This window comes from Desmodus rotundus, chromosome 9 (assembly GCF_022682495.2).
Source record: "Desmodus rotundus isolate HL8 chromosome 9, HLdesRot8A.1, whole genome shotgun sequence".
Taxonomy (NCBI): Eukaryota; Metazoa; Chordata; class Mammalia; order Chiroptera; family Phyllostomidae; genus Desmodus; species Desmodus rotundus.
Genome location: NC_071395.1, coordinates 71,088,236 through 71,106,505, shown reverse-complemented (window position 1 = coordinate 71,106,505; position 18,270 = coordinate 71,088,236). Strand labels below are relative to the sequence as shown.

At 41.5% G+C, this 18,270-nt stretch overlaps 1 protein-coding gene across 6 annotated transcripts in view; it reads right to left on the bottom strand.

Annotated features, from left to right (window-relative positions):
- Positions 1-18,270, bottom strand: part of MYH10 (myosin heavy chain 10) — a 139,675-nt gene that overhangs the window by 52,130 nt on the left and 69,275 nt on the right. For all 6 annotated transcript variants that reach the window (XM_045199183.3, XM_045199186.3, XM_045199184.3 and 3 more), the window contains 9 exons: positions 17,821-17,884; positions 16,007-16,105; positions 13,960-14,103; positions 13,631-13,726; positions 8,678-8,796; positions 8,006-8,158; positions 5,282-5,455; positions 422-595; positions 57-171 (listed from right to left, as the gene is read on the bottom strand). In XM_045199183.3, coding sequence (XP_045055118.1) covers positions 57-171; positions 422-595; positions 5,282-5,455; positions 8,006-8,158; positions 8,678-8,796; positions 13,631-13,726; positions 13,960-14,103; positions 16,007-16,105; positions 17,821-17,884 — 1,138 coding nt within the window. The remainder of the gene's footprint in view (positions 1-56; positions 172-421; positions 596-5,281; positions 5,456-8,005; positions 8,159-8,677; positions 8,797-13,630; positions 13,727-13,959; positions 14,104-16,006; positions 16,106-17,820; positions 17,885-18,270) is intronic.

The following is an 18,270-nucleotide window of genomic DNA, read 5'->3' as shown; positions in this document are numbered from 1 at the left end:
CCTTAACTGCAAACAATTCTGGCCAATCTTAATCACACGCATAAGCACATTCTTACCATCCTTCCAAAGCTCTGCGACAAATCGGTCTGACGACTGGTGCAGGAGTGTGGCCACGTTGTCGTTCAGAGGGTCCATGTTCTTCATCAGCCACTCGTCTGCTTTGTAGTCCACCTGGCCACGCCACAGGCAACCGTGGTGAGATGCGTAAAACAAACAAACAAAAACCCAAGAATCATTTAAAGTCTTCCCCACAAATGTTCACAGATCGATGAAAAAAAGGGATTGTGACAAAGGCAGTGCATTTGTAATGTATACTGTATTTACGGATTTACAAATGTTTATCAGCACATTTCTTGTAAACTTCACCAAATGTAGCAAAACTTCAAACGCAGTACTTTTAATCAAGTCATTCCACTCGTACCTTCCCTGCATAATGGATAATGCAGAAGTCAGCTTTGTCTTTCAGCTGCCGAGGTTTCTGAAACTTGGAGTGGGAACCTTGCTCTTGAACTAGTTTTTCAACGAAGGTTTTATCAGTGGCTTTAGGGAACCAGCACTCCTCATCCAGAAGGGCAAGTACACCGGGAGGGTTAGCCTGAGAACGAGAGGCAATAGGAACTGACAAGTTTTGCACGGCACTTTAAATATCCATTAGATTTGGCTGTTTAACTTCCAAAAACAGAGTTTTACAAAGATCTATGAAAAACAAACTGTTAGGAGAGAAGGTAATGTCCAAACCACGCCTATAATCCAAACACAGAGGTCTCAAACTACTAAATAAGTGATGGTGAGACAATGGACGAGCAACTTAACTCATAAACACACATATGTAAATTGTAGGTGAATTAATTCCAAGTAGATGGTCCCAAAACACAGCACATGAATGACAGCGAAAGGGAACTAGGATGTGGAAAGACGAAACCGAATATCTGTATTCAATGACTGGATGGGTAAATTATTCAAAAACCTCCACTAGGTGGAATGCTTCAGATATTTTATATCCTAATAAATTTAAGTTTCTGGTTAAGTAAGGATTAAATAGAATATACTGCTTCACACTTGGTGACATATTTTAAACTATTAATAAGTAGAGTATATGGAAGGTGATGAAATGATTTATCAAGTACTTTATATATTCATTTCAACAAACATTTGAGAGACTTATTTCACTCAACTAGCTCCTTGAAAGAGACCTGGAGACATGAAGTAGATGAGAGCAGCCAGGCACCGGGGGGAGGCGGACAGGGATGGCCTGCTAACAGGCTCGCGGTTTCCTCCTGGGATGATGAAAATGTGCAGTCAGACAGTGCTAACGGTTGCACAGCTCGGGGAATGTACTCAAGCCACGGGACTGTACCCTCTGAAAGAGCGAATTGTAGGGTATGTGCCTACGGCCTGCCCTTCTCTGGAACTCAACAATCAGTGCGGTGACTTCTTTTTTGGAGGAAGGTGGGGGTACACACGCAAGCTAAATAAAATATTTAAATAGTGGTTTGTTTTGTTGTGCTTCCGGATCATTATTCATTGCCATACTGCCAACATGGCAATTTGCGATGCAAGACTGAACCTACCAATTGTGGGGTGCATCAGTTTTTTGAATAAATCTCTAGGACCAGTTTTCTTCAACTCACAAAGCCTTTATGTTTACTGGGGAAGAGAAGGCTCTATACAAATACTGCTTAAAAAGTAACAAGAGGTTATAGCTAAATACAAATGAAATACTGTAGCAATATGGTCGGAGGAAGGTGGGGGTGGAGCCAAATGCAGCAGGTAGAAGCTGAGAGCCGCGCTGCAGGGAGCCCCGACACCGAGGCCCTCACTCCACGGCTGTCTTGTTTGTGGCTCCCCCACTGAAAAGAAACCGCAGGGCTTTGGAGCAGCTAAAAAGAGACTATAATCAAAGGCAACTGGGACTAGGAAAACCCTAGAAAAACAAAGGGTCAGAGTGGCAGATAACTCAATATGCCTAGTCATCTGACAACTTTGAGAAATGAAATACCATATTAATAAGATAAGCAACATTCCATTTTTGACCATAATTTTTAATTTTCAATTCCCCTCTAATAAAATTATTTCTAGCTTCTGAAATAGGATCCCAAACATAATTTAGCCTTTTCTAAATGACTCAGTGACAGCATAATTATGAATATCCATTATTGTGTCTCCTTTTTATTTGTCCTGCTTCATGCTTCAATGTCAAATTCACCGGTAACACTTTTTTCAATTGGGGGTTTCTTAAAGAGCTATATGAGAGACTATATCCGTCTGAGGCCAGAGGCACTATCAGGGGCTTTGTAAGCAGCTTTCAGAGTGTTGAACCCCCCCCCACCCTCTGCCGCCCCTCCCCAAGCTGGGCAGGGGCTGGGTTTGCGGGGAGGAGGTTAAGACTGGCAAGTCGCTTTCTAGGTATTTATTCTCCTTCTACAGAAAGTCCTCACTCTCCATTTTGAAAGAACCATCAATAGAATTATTGTCCCTTATCACTCTACAGGCTATAGTTAAATTTGCTACTATTATGAACTCTATGTTTCTACGGATAAGTAGAATAAGGTAATCCTAAAGAACAACTGACCTGAAGAGCAAGTCAGCATTAAAACCTGAATTCCCTCCCTCCCCTTTCTGAAATGTCTCTCCTTTACGGTGACTACTCACGGGAGAAATAAAAAGGTACACTCTAAATTTTTTCTTGGAAAAAGCCTAGAAGTGCCAGTATAAGCAGTATAGGGAGGGAGGGGGGAGGGAGAGAGGAGTGGCGGAAAGGAGTGAGGAAAAAAAGGAAGTACTTTATTCTGCTCATTGTCCTTCGATATCTAGTTGTCGCTGGCATATCCTCCCCATTCCAGTACTTTCTGAACACCCTGACTGAATAATTTTCCTAAAATACTACTATCAATACATTGCTCACCTGCTAATTTCTGGAATGTAGCTCCGGAACGTTCTCCTACTGCCTTCCCGACACCTACCTTGTGAAACCTCCTGTGACACTGGCAGCCAAGCGTGGCCTTTACCTTCACCAAATTCAGAGCATCACTGAGACAGGGAACCAGGAAACCAATGAACTAACCACCATGCTTTATTCTTCTGTTCCCTGGCTTCAAGTTCAGGCCCCTAAGGACCGGGGCCATGTTATCTACTCCCCACAACCCCACAGCACCCCCAATCTTTTTATTTCCAGGCTGTGATTGAGGATTTAATAATTTTTTGCTGCCTTGATCTTATCCTAACCCAGCAACACCCAACAAAATAACTGAAATATAACAAAACAATTAAAAATGTGACCATCAAACCCTTTCTGCCTCACCTATCTTTCCTGTGAGTTAGTCACTAAGGTGGAAATGTTTACTTTTCCCTATTATTCTCACTTTTACAATAAAAGCATCACGTGAGAGTGAGGAAAAAAAATATATAAAGTACTCTGCCTAAGAAGATAAAGCAAAAGAAATGCAGTTGAGTAACATTAAAAATGTATATTCCTGCCCTGGCCAGTGGCTCAGTTGATTAAAGCGTCATCCCATACACCAAAAGGTTGTGGGTTCAATTCCTGGTCAGGGCACATTTCTGGGTTGTGGGTTCGATCCCCAGATGGGGTGCGTACAGGTGTGTAACTGATTGGTGTTTCTCACATTGATGTTCTCTCTCCACCCACGCCCCCACCCCGTCTTTCCCTTCCTCTCTCAAATCAATTTAAAAACCACGTTCTTGGGTGAGGATTAAAAAAAAATTTTTTTTTAATGTATATTCCTAAGATTCATTTAAAGGTCAAAAAACCATCAGATTTTAAAACCCTCTAAAATTATTTTTAAAAATAGGGTTGATAATTTTCCATTTGGAAGAGTTTTGGTACAATTATTCCTGCAAAGAGATGCATTCAGCAACTCTTATGGATTCTTTTCCATCCTAAATTGCAAGTGCAGATACATGGCTAATACTTCCTTAAAACACAGAGCTTCCAATATTATATAAATACGTTCAAATACATCATATGATCGTTATAATACTAACATGAAATGTTCCATTCCTTTATTTATATAAATGCCCAAACAACACTTTGGACAACAGAGCAGCAAGGACATACAGTCGCATGTTTGCGCACACGTGGGCATTCACTGGGAGCCACTACCAGAATGCCTGGACTGTTACTTCTAAATAATGCGGCCGGGCACATGGGGGCAGGTTCCTCCCAAATGCCAGTAGTTTCCAAGTTCTGCTCTAAACAAGCAGCCAGAGTGCCCGGAAAGGTAAAAGCATCTCGGATGTAGGAGCGAAACAAAAACTCTGTGACTTCCCTCACCCCCAACTGCTCATGTGCCCCCAGTATACCTCTAACAAGGTGACGGTCCTCTAGGTCCTTTTCTCCCTGCTTCTGACTGCCAGCACTGTACCATCCAGGCTGTGGGCATTAGCCCTCAGACCTCCTCAAACACAGAGAGCACAGGTGGCAGAGACCCGAGAGCACAAAAAAGAATCGCTTCAAAGCCCAGAGCTCCTCACCAGAGACCCCTCGGGGTGAGAACACACCTACAGAACTAGCATTAGAACTTTATGCCAATTACGGGTATCAGTGCTTAATTCTGTTGTAGTTTTCCTATATTTTGGTAGTTAGCAAAATAAAATGAGCACAAGCTACCTGCTGCCAGGGTATACAAAGGCAACTCATCAATATGCTTGAGGTCATGGAGTTTCATAAGTGAATTAGTCATACATGTTTCATGTATTTCTACATGACACTGAACCAAAAGAAAATGATCTCTGATGCTTGCTAAGATTGCTACAAAAATATATCTGCCTAACTTTAAAAAACACAACTATTTGCCAAAATAGAATTATCTCTGTACTCACAAGGATAGGTTTTAGTTATCTAAAAAATGGATTCACATGCCACGTCTTAGTTTTGGCTAGATGAAGTGTCACTACATTGCCTGGGAAGTGAGCCAGGTGGAGCCCCACGCCCTCTGACAGGTGCTGAGGGTTGAAGGCAAATGTGACCGCTACACTTCCGTGGTATCTGCAGTCTGTGAAGACCCAGGGAACATTAGCCAATTCATTCACACACCCAAGCAAAAGAAGAAGGCTGCAAGAAAAGAGAGCCAAAGAAGGTTCTTATTGGCATGTTACTTACTTTTTAAATAGGTATTTTATCAAAGCATCACCTTCCTGGGAAATTTAGATTAGAAAATTAATGCTGATTAGAAGGGTAATTTGCCTCAGATTATGCCAAGAAAAAACTCAAGGCCCTGCCTACAGAACAACTGAAAGCCAAACAGCAAGTAAACACTCTTACGGGTCTCTCTATCAGGTCAATGCACGGCTGCAGATCGAGGCCAAAATCGATGAAGTTCCACTCGATGCCTTCACGCTGGTACTCCTCTTGCTCCAGGATGAACATGGTGTGGTTGAACAGCTGCTGCAGCTTCTCGTTGGTGTAGTTGATACAAAGTTGTTCAAAGGAGTTCAGCTACATTGTTGAAAGAATGGTTTTCCAAACATGGGGAGAGGAAGGAAAAACAGGAATAGTCACCTAGTTATCAAAAAAATTCATTAAAAGTTAATTAGGTATCAACTACATTATTGCATCTAGCTAATGACAGTGACTGAACCGAGGGATCTCTCTCTCAATCTCCCTATCACACACACACCCAAGTGGTTGACCTTTGCCAGTATCAAAAGTGACAGTGCACGGCTCTTACGAAGTGAACTTGAGCATCTTCTCCTAAGTTACAGACATTTCTGTTTCCTTCTCTGTGAACTCTGCCCACTTTTCTATTGTGCTGTAAATGGGATGAATGGACAGTGGATGAATCGATAGGTACAATATTCTTAAAACAATCACCTTCTATATTAGAAGTGCTCAACCTGTTTTCCTGCCTTCACACTATTCACACAGCAGCATGTGCCCATAATAACCTCTTTCATTATGAAGAGTGGCCTTCAATGAGGGCAGGGGCAATCAGTTTCCAAGTAGTAACTTATAGTCTGAAAAGGCATTCCAGCCTTCCACCCCCGCGGAGGTATTACACTCCCTATTTTGGAATGAGGCCATGCTAGCAAGGCAGGCCGGTGTTTGCTCGCTCGCACACGGTATTTCTAGCGGACCACAGAAATATCTGCCGACCGCCGATTGTGCTTATTCATGTTTATGTGAATGGTTTCGCTCTGCCTTCCTCTCTGTTTAGCCTTCCTGCTACATATGGTAGTATTTTTTAAAAATAAATTTCTGTTTTTCTTCCATATTTAAGCTACCAACGAAAACAATCAATTTTTAAATTGGTGACGCGTGGTACAAAGTTAAAACCTTACAAAAAACACTGTCTCACTCTGATTCCCTACCTCATCTCCCTGGAGTCAGGCACTGTCACTTGTTTCCTGTGACCCTTCCAGAAATATTCTGTGCACTTATGAATGTGTGTTGTCTTATTTTTTAACTGAGCAATGTACTCGGAGTCATTCCGTATCAGTAAGTTACGCTACCCCAGTCTTCATAGTGGGAGCCCAGTGCTCAGTACTATGGGTATCTCATGAGTGATTGAACCCATCTCCTAACGGCGGGCACTTAGGCTTTTTCTGTTCTTTTCCGTGACGAATGATGATCAGTAAACAACCTTGAGCGTCTAGCATCAGCGCATATTTTTTCTACTGTTTATGTATTTGTATGTCAAATCCATACTTCTTGAAGCTCCACAGCTTTTATATCCTTTAATAGCCTCTTGAAGATGTACACGTTTATAGTATTGATATATACGTTTATAGTGTACGTTTATTTTCCTATCCAAGAACACTGTATGTTTTATCAGTTGTTCAAGTCTGTTATGTTTCACAGTAGCCATTGTAAAATCATCAACTAAATCTTGCCCATTTCTTCTTAAATTTATTCTCATGCATTTCATCTGTTTTTATTGCAGTTGGAAATCAGATTCTTTCCTTTCATTATATGTTCTGGTTGCTTATACATAGAAAGGCAATGGGATATTTAAGTTATGGACATTTCCGTTTCCTTCCCTGCGAACTCTGCCCATTTCCCCAGCCGCCTTTCGTGGCTGCTCAAGTTCTTTACAGATCAATACACATTAAGGCCATTTGTTGTTGTGGCAGCTGAAGTTCCAGACAAAACTGCTTATACGAGTAACACTTTTGATTTCATAAAAATAGACTTAGAAAAGCAATTCAATATCCATTAGTGGCCAAACTAGCACAGTGGTCCCAAGGAGTACTTAATTTATTATTTGTGCCTTATGTATATATACAGTCAGCCTATTAAAGGAGAGGTAAAGATATAAATATTTATGAGACCAAAAGCTTATCAACTTTTCTTTGCAGGTATATAACTATTGTACAAGCCTTTGCTGGATTGATGGTGAGTACATGTTTGGAAAAATCTAGTCAGATCAATAATAAAATACACTGAAACCCACCATCACATCCTATGGTTTATTTTCAAAACAGAGATCATGATCTTGCCTCCCTTCTGCATCTCACACAGCCCACTCCTGACTCCCGAGCCAGCACCATCCCCTGGCCCTGGTCCGCTACAATGGCCAATGGCCTCGGTGGTCTCCCTACTTCTGCTTTTGCCCCACACCACACTACAGTTCCCTTTGGTCAGCTACAATTAGTCACGCTGGCTTTCTAGCAATCTCTAACATCCGACAAATTCTCTCCCAGACAGGACTACTGCCTGGAAAACCTGCAGAGGCTGGGGTGTCTCCTCCTTTAAGCATGCTTCATGTCACCACTGGAGAGACACCTCCCATGACTCAGCTGTCCAAGGTTGGTCTCCCCAATTTTCCTATCACAGCACCCCTTCCACTTCATTATTTACAGTTCTGAGAATGTAATGGTTATTTCTCACTCACTGTTTGACTCTCTACTAGAATGGCGGGGACTACATACCTGCTGATCTACTGTTATATCCCCAGTGCCTGGCGCCGCACAGTGAGTGCCCATAGTGAGCCTGAATTAACAGCTGTTAAAAGAATAAGCTGAAGGAAGAGCAGGAGGGAAGACATACCTCAAAAATTTCAAATCCAGCAATATCCAGGATTCCAATGAAAGATGCTCCCTGGCGTTTGGTCCTATCCAGAGCTTTATTGATACGGTGAACAAGCCAGCGAAAGAGCCGCTCATAGGTAGCTTTTGCCAACGCTTCTACTGCAAAATCTGCCTATAATTACACAACACCAACCTTTTATTCTGGAAATGATCTCAACAAAGTATTAATGGCTGTTATTATGAATTTAAGGGAAGGGTGAAGATGCCAGTAAAAGTAAACCCCTCCCTATGTCCCTGGGGTTCTGCGCAGCATTTCTGTTTGGAGCCTTAAAGGAGTCTACCAGGAAGTGGGTGAACCCCACTCCTGTATGCTCGGTGCTGTGCCACCCAGACAGGCACAAGGAGCAGGATCACCCTGCTGGATGGGCTCCAGAAGCACACAGCTTTGTCCCCCTGGAAAATCTATCTACCTGGGGAAAACTCAAGGTGGTATCTCAAATTCCCTTAATTAAAAAAAAGCCATCTTTAAAATTTTTCTAAAAAACAAAAACGAAAAACCCAAAAAAACTATGCAAGAGAAAAAAACACTCAATTAGTACCAAGAAACGTCCATATCATACTGCGTTAACTGATTCAGTTTGTTACATGCCAATCATTCAGACAAATACATAATAATTAATGATAAGTGTACCTGTTCTTTGGTCTGGGCTTTCTGCACGTAGTCTCGGCCGACCTTGATCCGGGGGGTAAGGATAGCCCGCGTAAACTCCATCACGTTCATCCCAAGAAGATGGCAGAGCTTCTGTGCAGCTAGAGTGTAAAAAAGTCTCCTAAATACTAGACTCCTAATTATTATCTAGTCACAGTATATTCAACACACACTTGAAAAACCTTTAATAATCATTAAATTATATAATCAATACGACTTAATTTAATATAACTTAATGATTATATAATATAATGTAATGATTATTAAATTATATCAAGAAATAAACTAAATAAAAGTTTTAGGTCTGATGAAAAATACCTTCATTCTTTCAAATTAATAACACTCGTCTTAGGCCGTGAGAGATGGTTGGCCAACAATTACTTATTACAGTTAATAATGCAGGTCACTGAGTCTCAGAACCCATAGGTAACACACAGAATGAGGGAAACGGTGTTTACTATAGTTGAAATCATCATGTTACTAAGGTCATTGTCACATAATGATCCTAATAATATTTTAGGAGGCAAGAAATCTAAAAGCTTTTTAAAAAGCAATTATTTGAATACACGGCTATCATGAAGTACTCAGTACATGGCTGCGACTTCTGTTATTGTTGATTCTTATCAGCATTAGGGCACCTGCCTCACCAGAAGTTCACTGTGTAATATGCCCAAGGTCCAACAAATGCACAAATTATCACAATTACTTTTGAATTAAGCATTAAAATAACAATAAATTTTTCTAAGGGTAAGCATGTTTTGCATTATATTTATTACAAGCGTAACCTACCCAAGTGACTTCTAAGCCCTAGTCCAGGCTAGCCAGGCGCCCTGTCGGGGCCGGCGGGGCAGGGTGGGCTGGGCCTCAGCGAGCACTTCCTCTGCTTTGGAAGTGCTCTTCTCACTGGCTCTCACTGGCTGCTCTGCCTGTGCTGCCCGGTCTTGGCTCCTTTTAGTTAGTGCATGAATGCATGTGTATGTGTACTGGATAGGCAGTTAAGAAATACGAAGAAGTACCAAAGGGAAATTGCCCAGACCCCTCTGCTTTGCATCATGATAAATGCCATTTTAACAGCTAACAAATATACTTCACAGTGTGGTTGTATCTTGGTTTACTTTTAAGGTAGCTCCCTTTTTGCCATTAAAATGTTGAAGCACGTATCTTTCGGCACAATGTATGTTCTTCTGTCTGCCTCTTATTTCCTTTCCTGCGACTATCTATTTCAAAGAGCCAAGCTTAGAGGAGAAAGTTCCGGAAGTAAAATAAAACACAATAATTAAAGCCTAGGAAACAGGAAACTTACTGGTCATCTGGACCATGGCAAGCGCGTGGACTTTATGATGTCATTATAAAGAAATGTGACTAAATGTTTAAACAGACGTTGGAACTTATTCTCTTTATGGAGAGCTGGCACCTTGGGGGCTGAACGCTTACTGCAGGGCTGAAAAGTGCTGCTCAAGGAAGAATAAATCAGCAACGGATGAGGCTGACTCCGACGGGCAGGCGGAAACAGGGCAGAGGGAGTGGAGGAAGGGAACAGAGTGGGAGAGATGGCGGTTGGGGGAAACAAAATCAAAGAGAACTACACATTTTTCTGTAGTTCTGACTTTTAGAATTATTTATATGTGGCATATACTAAAAAATAAGCAAAAAAAAAAAAAGGATGGTAGTGGGGGGGCAAAGTGCAATACAAACAAACAAATGAAGCTACCTACGATACCAGTGAAAACATGTGGAGGCAGGAGGGGAGGGTGAAGCGGGACTTTGACGACATACTCTGACGCTGAAGAACCGCACCCAGATACCGCACACTGGTGAGGAGGGTCAGAGGTTAGTAATTCTGAAGCTACTTTATGGGTGTTCTAGGATGGAACAAATATATTGGAGAGAAGCCAGATTTCTTACTGTCAGAGAAAGGAGTTTCAAATAAAGAAAAGGAGATCTTTAATATATATACATACACAAAAATGAAGAGAGGATTGTGAGTCTATGCGTGTGTCCTCTGAGAGAAGTCAGAAGCAAACGAGACCCTGGCACGACCAGCACCCACACACTGGGAGCGAAACACCGTTCTTCAATATGGGGAAACAGCAGAGAAAAGGCCAATGCCAGGGCCGGGGTTGGAAAAATACAAAATGAGCCTGGAACATTTTGTGGTGCCATAAAGTAAGAAACTGCTTTTTTAAAAAGTGGCAGAATCGTGTCAAGATAACCTAAGAGCTAACCTGAAGGGGTTCTAACTTCTAATGACCAAATCAAGGACAAGGTTAAATAAATAACTATAAAATGAATTGCAAACCCATAGAATTATTTAAATAAGAGTCCATGTTATCTATACTGATATAAATAATTAAATGAATAAAAAAGCGAAAGCTCTTCCTTAGAGTAGAATTCCAGGGAATAAATATAAAAGAATGATGTAAATAGAAAGTTATCACTTCACATACACCACAAGCAATACCGTTTCAGGTAAGAATCATAATGGATGCTCTAAGTCAGGGGTGTCAAACTCATTTTCAGCAGGGGCCACATCAGCCTCTCCGTTGCCTTCAAAGGGCTCAATGTAATTTTAGGACTGTATAAATGTAACTACTCCTTAACTAGGGACAAGGAGCTCAGCGCTGCCGCCGGGTAGAAACAAGGTGGAGGGCGGGATTCGGCCCACGGGCCTTGTGTTTGCCACGTGTGCTCTAACTAGTAGGTCAAAAAGTGTCTCCCTCCCTCCTCTCCTCTCCCAAATGCTTATTACGAAGGGAAAATAATAATCTGATAGTGGAGAAACCTGGTAGGCTCTGCCTTAGTCAAGCAATAAAGTTAACATCCCAATAATGAGACAAATGGACATAGGCTCCTGATAACAATGTATCAAGAAGGGCACAGCATCACTTCTGTGATATTCTTACCACGTGCATAACTTGAATTTAATCAGGAAGAAACATCAGACAAACCCAAAAGCAGGAACAATTTCCAAACTATTGATAACTGGCCATCATTCTTCAAAAGTGTCAAAGCCACGAAAGACAAAGACTGGGCCTCTGTTCCAAGGTAAAAATCGGTCAGAGCTCAGTAGCCGCAGCTCCCTTCCGGATGAGCTGTGTGCTCTCTGCAGCTTCCTCTCCTCCTGTCCACCAGTTCCTAATGCCCCCCAGTGCTTCGGCAGCGCCTCAAGCACCACGTTTTGTCCTGCACACACCCTCTTCCCTCATTTATGACATCAGATTGGCACACAGTCTTGTGGAAATGCTTCAGGAGTGCATTGTATGTTTGCACTAAAACATGTTCTGGGAGAACACAACAACAAACCATCTAAATAGAAATATAGAATCACAAGGCAAGCAGAGGCCATTGTCCCTTTTCAGGGCCCTCCCCCAACAGAGCTGGCAGACAGGTGCCTCATGTAAGATTCTATCAACCTGGTTAACACTGTTTGACCTACCTTGGAGATCCCCAGAGGCTCTTCCCCACCCAATTTATGGGCCCACCCAACCTGCTTTTCCATATGAATGGCTGGTCCTGGCTCATGTTTCACAACTTCCTAAATCCTCTCAAACAGGCCACAGCTGGCCTCCATGAGCCACAGGCTCTGAACTAGCTGCCTAGATTTACAGCTTGGCTGGCTACACCTGGAAATCTCCAAGCCCAGCACAAGGAGCAGCCATCTCAGATTGCTTTATAACTCAGGCAGGGTGGCCCCGGGCAAAACTCAGGTGGGAGCTGATCTCAGCTTGTACCACCCAGGAAACCCCAGGGCCAACGCTCCCAGTGGACAGCTACAGACCATATCAGAGCACCAACACCCTGCCCCTGCACAGCTGATCCTCCGCAGAGGGCAGAGGGTGGTGATCAGTGGTCACAGCCAGTCCTTGCAGCTAACTGGCCTGGGTAAATCCCTCCCATTGATCTGCCAACAGCAACCAAGGCTCAACTACAAGAGGAGGGTGTACTCAGCCCACATGAAGGGTACACCTCGAGTAACCAGCTTGGGTGACAGGGGAGGCTGTGTCACTGGAGCCTACAGGACACCTATGACATTAGGCTACACTACGAAGACATGGAGTCAAAGCAGCTCTGCCTAACACACAGAAACAAACACAGGGAGGCTGCCAAAATGAGGAGCCAAAGAATCACAGCCCAAATGAAAGGACAGATGAAAACTCCAGAAAAAGAGCTAAACTAAATAGAGATAAGCAATCTATCAGATGCAGAGTTCAAAACACTGGTTATAAGGATGCTCAGGGAACTTATGAGGACTTCAGCAGCATAAAAAAGATTCAGTCAGAAACAAAGGATATACTAATTGAAATAATGAAAAATTTACAGGGAAACAACAGTAGAGTGGATGAAGCTGAGAATCAAATCAATGATATGGAACATAAGAAAAACAAAAAACAACTATTCAGAACAATGAAAAAAAGAGAATCCAAAAAACAAGGATAGTGTAAGCAGCCTGTGGGACAACATTAAGCAATCCAACATTCACATCATAGGGGTGCCAGAAGAAGAGAAAAGAGCAAGATATTGGAAATCTATTTGAAAAAATCATGAAAGAAAACTTCCCTAATCTGGTGAAGGAAATAGACATGCAAGTCCAGGAAGCAGAGAGTCCCAAACAAGATGGACACAAAGAGGCCCACTCCAAGACACATCCTAATTAAAATGTAAAGGTTAAAGATAAAGAGATGGGAGGGTAGGTGTGGGAAAATGGGTGAGAAGTGAGGGGATTAAAAGGTACAATAGGTAGGTACAGAGGAAATGGAGCAGCCAAAGAACTCACAGGCATGTCCCATGGACGTGACCAAGGCTGGAGGCATTGCCTCCGGAAGTGGGGGTGCTGGGTGGAGGGGACTAAGGGGGGAAAAATCAGGATAACTGTAATAGCTTAATCAATAAAATATAATAAAAAAAGAAATATAAAATCAGCAGTTATTAGCTTACCTGTATTTTCTGGCATGGAAGCTTGATCAGTGTTTCGCTCCTTTTTGAAAGAAATATTTCCAAACTGAAGGACTGAAGATACTACTTTAAGCATTGCTTTATTAAAAAGAAAAAATTAATAAAAACATTGCATCACCAAACAGCAGAGACACATCCTAATTTGTTCTGACTAAAAATTAGCTGTACAAAACTTCTCAGTGTTATGTCTCAGGATTTCATAAAATTACACGCAGTTCTCAGTTACACAATCCTTTTCTAGTTTAGGTTATTTACCCCCGATTTAGGTCTTACTTAAATGAGTATCAGAATCTTAGAGAAATTCCACATACACAGAATCTCTTCATGAGAGAAGCCCATTATATGCATTGCTTCCATCGTCTCCTGAAAGTTGTCTTTGTCTTGCTGTCCCGGAATGGGAATATAACCGTTGGAGAGAAATCTGTAGTTATTAAATCCTTCAAGAAGCAAATCAGCTAAAAGAAAGTGGAATGGAATACAATTAAGCGAACGCTCAACAACAGGCTGAAGCATGCCCACGCCCAGGCGGCACTGGCAGCCCGGGGGGACAGTAGTCACCACCCCGCCATCACCCCCACATACTTCCTACCCCCCCACTTTCTCTTCTTTAGATACTCATGGTAAATACACAAGCACACACATCACCCACCATCTGTATCAGGATCGGAAAATAATAATGTAAACCGCAAACATCTCAACTAGAGTTTGGGGGACAGTGGCTTGTATAATATATTTGAAATCAGATAGTGGCAAAGGATGTGGCTTTTCCAGAGAACTAAAACCTTATTGTTTTCAGATTTAAATACGTATTTTACAAAGCTTTTGAACTGATACTCCTTATTCTTACCTTAGCAAGTATTTAATAGCAAACACCATAGGATCCATATGAAGATTATGTGGATATAAGATAAAGACGCAGATACAGAAGGATGAACCAGGCACGTCCAACCCAGCCAAAGCCCAGAAGCCCCTTCTCCAAGCCAGTTAGTGGTAAATTTGCTTTTGAGTGATGTGCGATATACGACTCGTATAATGTTGCCACAGAATATTGTAACGGGTACCCCCGTTGCCTACTTGTACTTCAGGGGCCAGAGGTTAGAGAGAATTTAACTTAACCTTTTGATAAACGTGTTCCTTGAGAGCAGAAGGATGTTTCTCGGGAGTGATCAAAATAGACAGGGCCATTTATCCCTGTAATGGATGTTACCCCATGCTCGCAGCTTTCTTTGTAATGCTCGCCTGCAGATAATTTCTGATCGCTCCTGGCCTTTAATTCTTATCTACATCACACTTAATTAACTTCTACTGTGTGCTGGTTGCTTTCTTTTTCTATATTTTTAACACTTTGATTTTATTTTCTGATCATTACTATTGCAGAGTTATCTCGCCATCTGGAAGCCTGAGGGTTTCTTCTCTTCGGCATCACATGCTATAACATAATTTTAGAACTGTATAAATGTAACTACTCCTTAACTGTGAAGGAGTTGAAGTCATATTCAGCCCTTTGAAGGCAACCATGAGGCTGATACGGCCCCTGGTGAAAATGAGTTCGACATCCCTGTGCTGTATATATAATCTTGAATTTTTATCTATGTGTTGCTTATTTTTTTCCTTGCAGGTCTTCTACTCAACTTCTGAGTTCAATGCTTTCACAACAAGAGTATTTAATTGAGAAAACCTATGATGAGAAAAGTAGAGCTGTGCATGTATCTATTTGTGAGATTTAGAGAATACATATAATAGTCATACAAAAGCACTGAATTTGAGACTCAGGAAAAATTGGAAAGTTGTGCATCTTCTCCTCTCCCTCAAATACCCAGCGAATTTCTGATCTAGAACAGAATCCTACATTTTACCCTGCTCAGGCCCGAGCTTCTAGTTCTTGTGATTCATGACAACGAAAGAAAGAAACAAAGAAACAAAGAAAAAGAAAAAGGAAAAGGAAAATCCACCATAGGCTCTTCCTACTACTGGTGGAAGCATAACATATATTTAGTGGTTAATCTAGTAATACAAATATTTATTCAACTTAATTTTCTTAAGTAAATTTATTTTTTTCTTATGTTTATATAAAGGTTGAAACAGAAACTTTATGAAAATGCATCATTTATCTTCTCATTTACAATGTTTTAAAAAGAAAAAAAAGGACAAGAAAGTAACATAACACCACCCATACGCCTGCCACTTAAAGGTGTTTCCCCCTTGGCACTGAAATTCAATTTCATTTTCATGTCCCTAATGTGACAGCTAGAATTTTGAGACACATTTGTTTCCCCAAATGTTTCCCTCTCAAAAAAAATTTAACATCAACAAAAATATTCAAATGAATGTGAAAGAGTAAAAAACCTTGTAACGTACACTTTAGGTGTTCTCCTGCTCCAGATAACAGCTGGTAAAAGATATGAAAAGTACGCTCATCCTTTGCTTGACGAACAGCACGAGATTTTTCCAGAAGGTCTGAGCAGAGACGGTTAAGGGTAAAATTGAAGAGGTGGTGCTCTTTCCGTGTCTCTTTAATTTGTAAAACATTTTCTCTCTCTGATATATATCAACTATCCTGCAATAAACTTTGTAAGCAAAGAAAATACCTGCAGCTTATGTTTCTCACTACTGGCCTAACAGGGAGCGTAAAGCTCAGAGTGCTTCCCGCATCCACTTGGCCCCACGCTGCTCCTGACCTGGATTATATTCAAAGAACACAGCACCATATAAGGGACTGTAAGAATCTATAAAAAATGATGTCGAGATTTTTAAGATAGGAAAAGCCTTATAATATCAGAATTATCACCATTTTACTAGTAAGGAAACTAAGACACAAAGACATTACTTAAAATAGCAAAGATAGTAAGTGGTAGAGCTAGGAATCAAAATTTGAACTCCAAAATGTATGTGCTTCGCCACTGGGCTTCCCATGAGAGCCCCCCTTCATCGAAAGTCTCATAGAAGTGGTGCCAGCCACTCACCATCCAGCACCTCATGTACATTTTCTGCATGATGCCTAGAGACCCATGATTGGTGATCTATTGGCCTTCCTTCCACATACATTCTAGAGACCCGCTACTGCCAGGACTTGGAGCCTGTCGCTGCCCAGTCTGCCCCGGCTTCCGCACGGCAAGCAGCCCCGCCCCAGCAGCTCCTTCATTCGGAGTATGCACACCTGCTGGTGTGTTCAAAGCACGTGTCTGAGACCTGTTTGGGCTTTTGGTCCACCCTGCCTTGCTGCTCCTGGGCTGTCTCTGGGCCAACAGTCACACTGGGCTCTCACTGACCCCAGTTTCACTGCTTGGGAAGATGACTGCCACTTCTGGGGCCACCAACTGATTTAATTCTGTTTGTGCCCCATGGCCTAAATTTTAAATCACACTATACCAAACACATCCTCCACATTTGGTAAACAGTACATTCGGATGAATGATGACACAGCAAACCAATGAGAAGAAACTCTAGCTCCATTCCCAGCATTTTCAAGTGTTTGTGTTTTTCTGGCTAAGTGTATTTAGAAACATGAAATACAGTTCTGAATTCACAAGAAAATGTTGATCTATCCTTTCTCTGAGGGACAGGAACAATGTACTTCTATCACTGGAGGTCACGCTAGCAAGCATCAGCACCTGCCATCTGCAGCCTTCCTAACCGGCATAGTACCAATCCAGAATCATTTCTATTTTATTATCTCTTTGCTCAAATTAATTCTATGTAGACCTATCATTTCTTAGGACTAGTCTATGGATTTAATTTTCACCCTCTGGTTTCATTCTGCTTAACACTAACTGAAACTGCTTTAACTCTGTACTTTTATTGTATAAGGCTTGTCTCAATGGGTACATGCCCACTCTATGAATATCAGAAACAGACAGTAAAAACTAAGTGAACGCGACGATATTGAAGAGCAGTACCACATAACGATCTCGAGGTAATCCTCGCCTCAGTGGGGCTCTCCGCCTCCCCGGCCATGTGATTCGGTTACGACTTGGTGTTAGTAAACAAACAACAACAATGAAACATCACTTTGGACTTAATATTCAGTAGTTGGAAGTATTTGACCAAGTCACAATCTCTGGGCTTAAGTCTAACATCTTGATCATGGGAGTGATATCCCAAAGGGTTGCTCTGAGGCCGCAGGAAGATTAGACGATTCTTAGTTTGGATTATACCATTCTGAAAAAGGATACATGTTTCAATGTTGGCCCCAACGATATAGCCAGTTACATCAAAGTTGATCCGAATAAACTTGCCCTGGAAATAAATTACAAAGAGGAAATTGAAAATAAATAAGGACACGGAGGATCTGAATACTATCATAAAATAATAAGCCCAGGTGCCCTGCAAAGTATCCATGAGTTGGTTACAAAAATGGACCTTAACTATTGCCTTGAATAAAAAAGAAAGAAGAAAAAGCCTCAATAAATTCCGAAACAGTAGCAGTAGGCTAGGCAACCTTCCTGGACTGTAACATAATAAAAATGAAACTCTAATAATGAAGAACTTTTAAAAAATTGATGTCAGCCTTCAGAACTGGGAGAAAATTGAAACTACCTTAGATATCTGTTGCTTAAGCCACCCCCCCCAAAAAAAGTAAATTTTGTCTTTGTTCTTCAAAAGACCCTAAAAAGAATAGATAA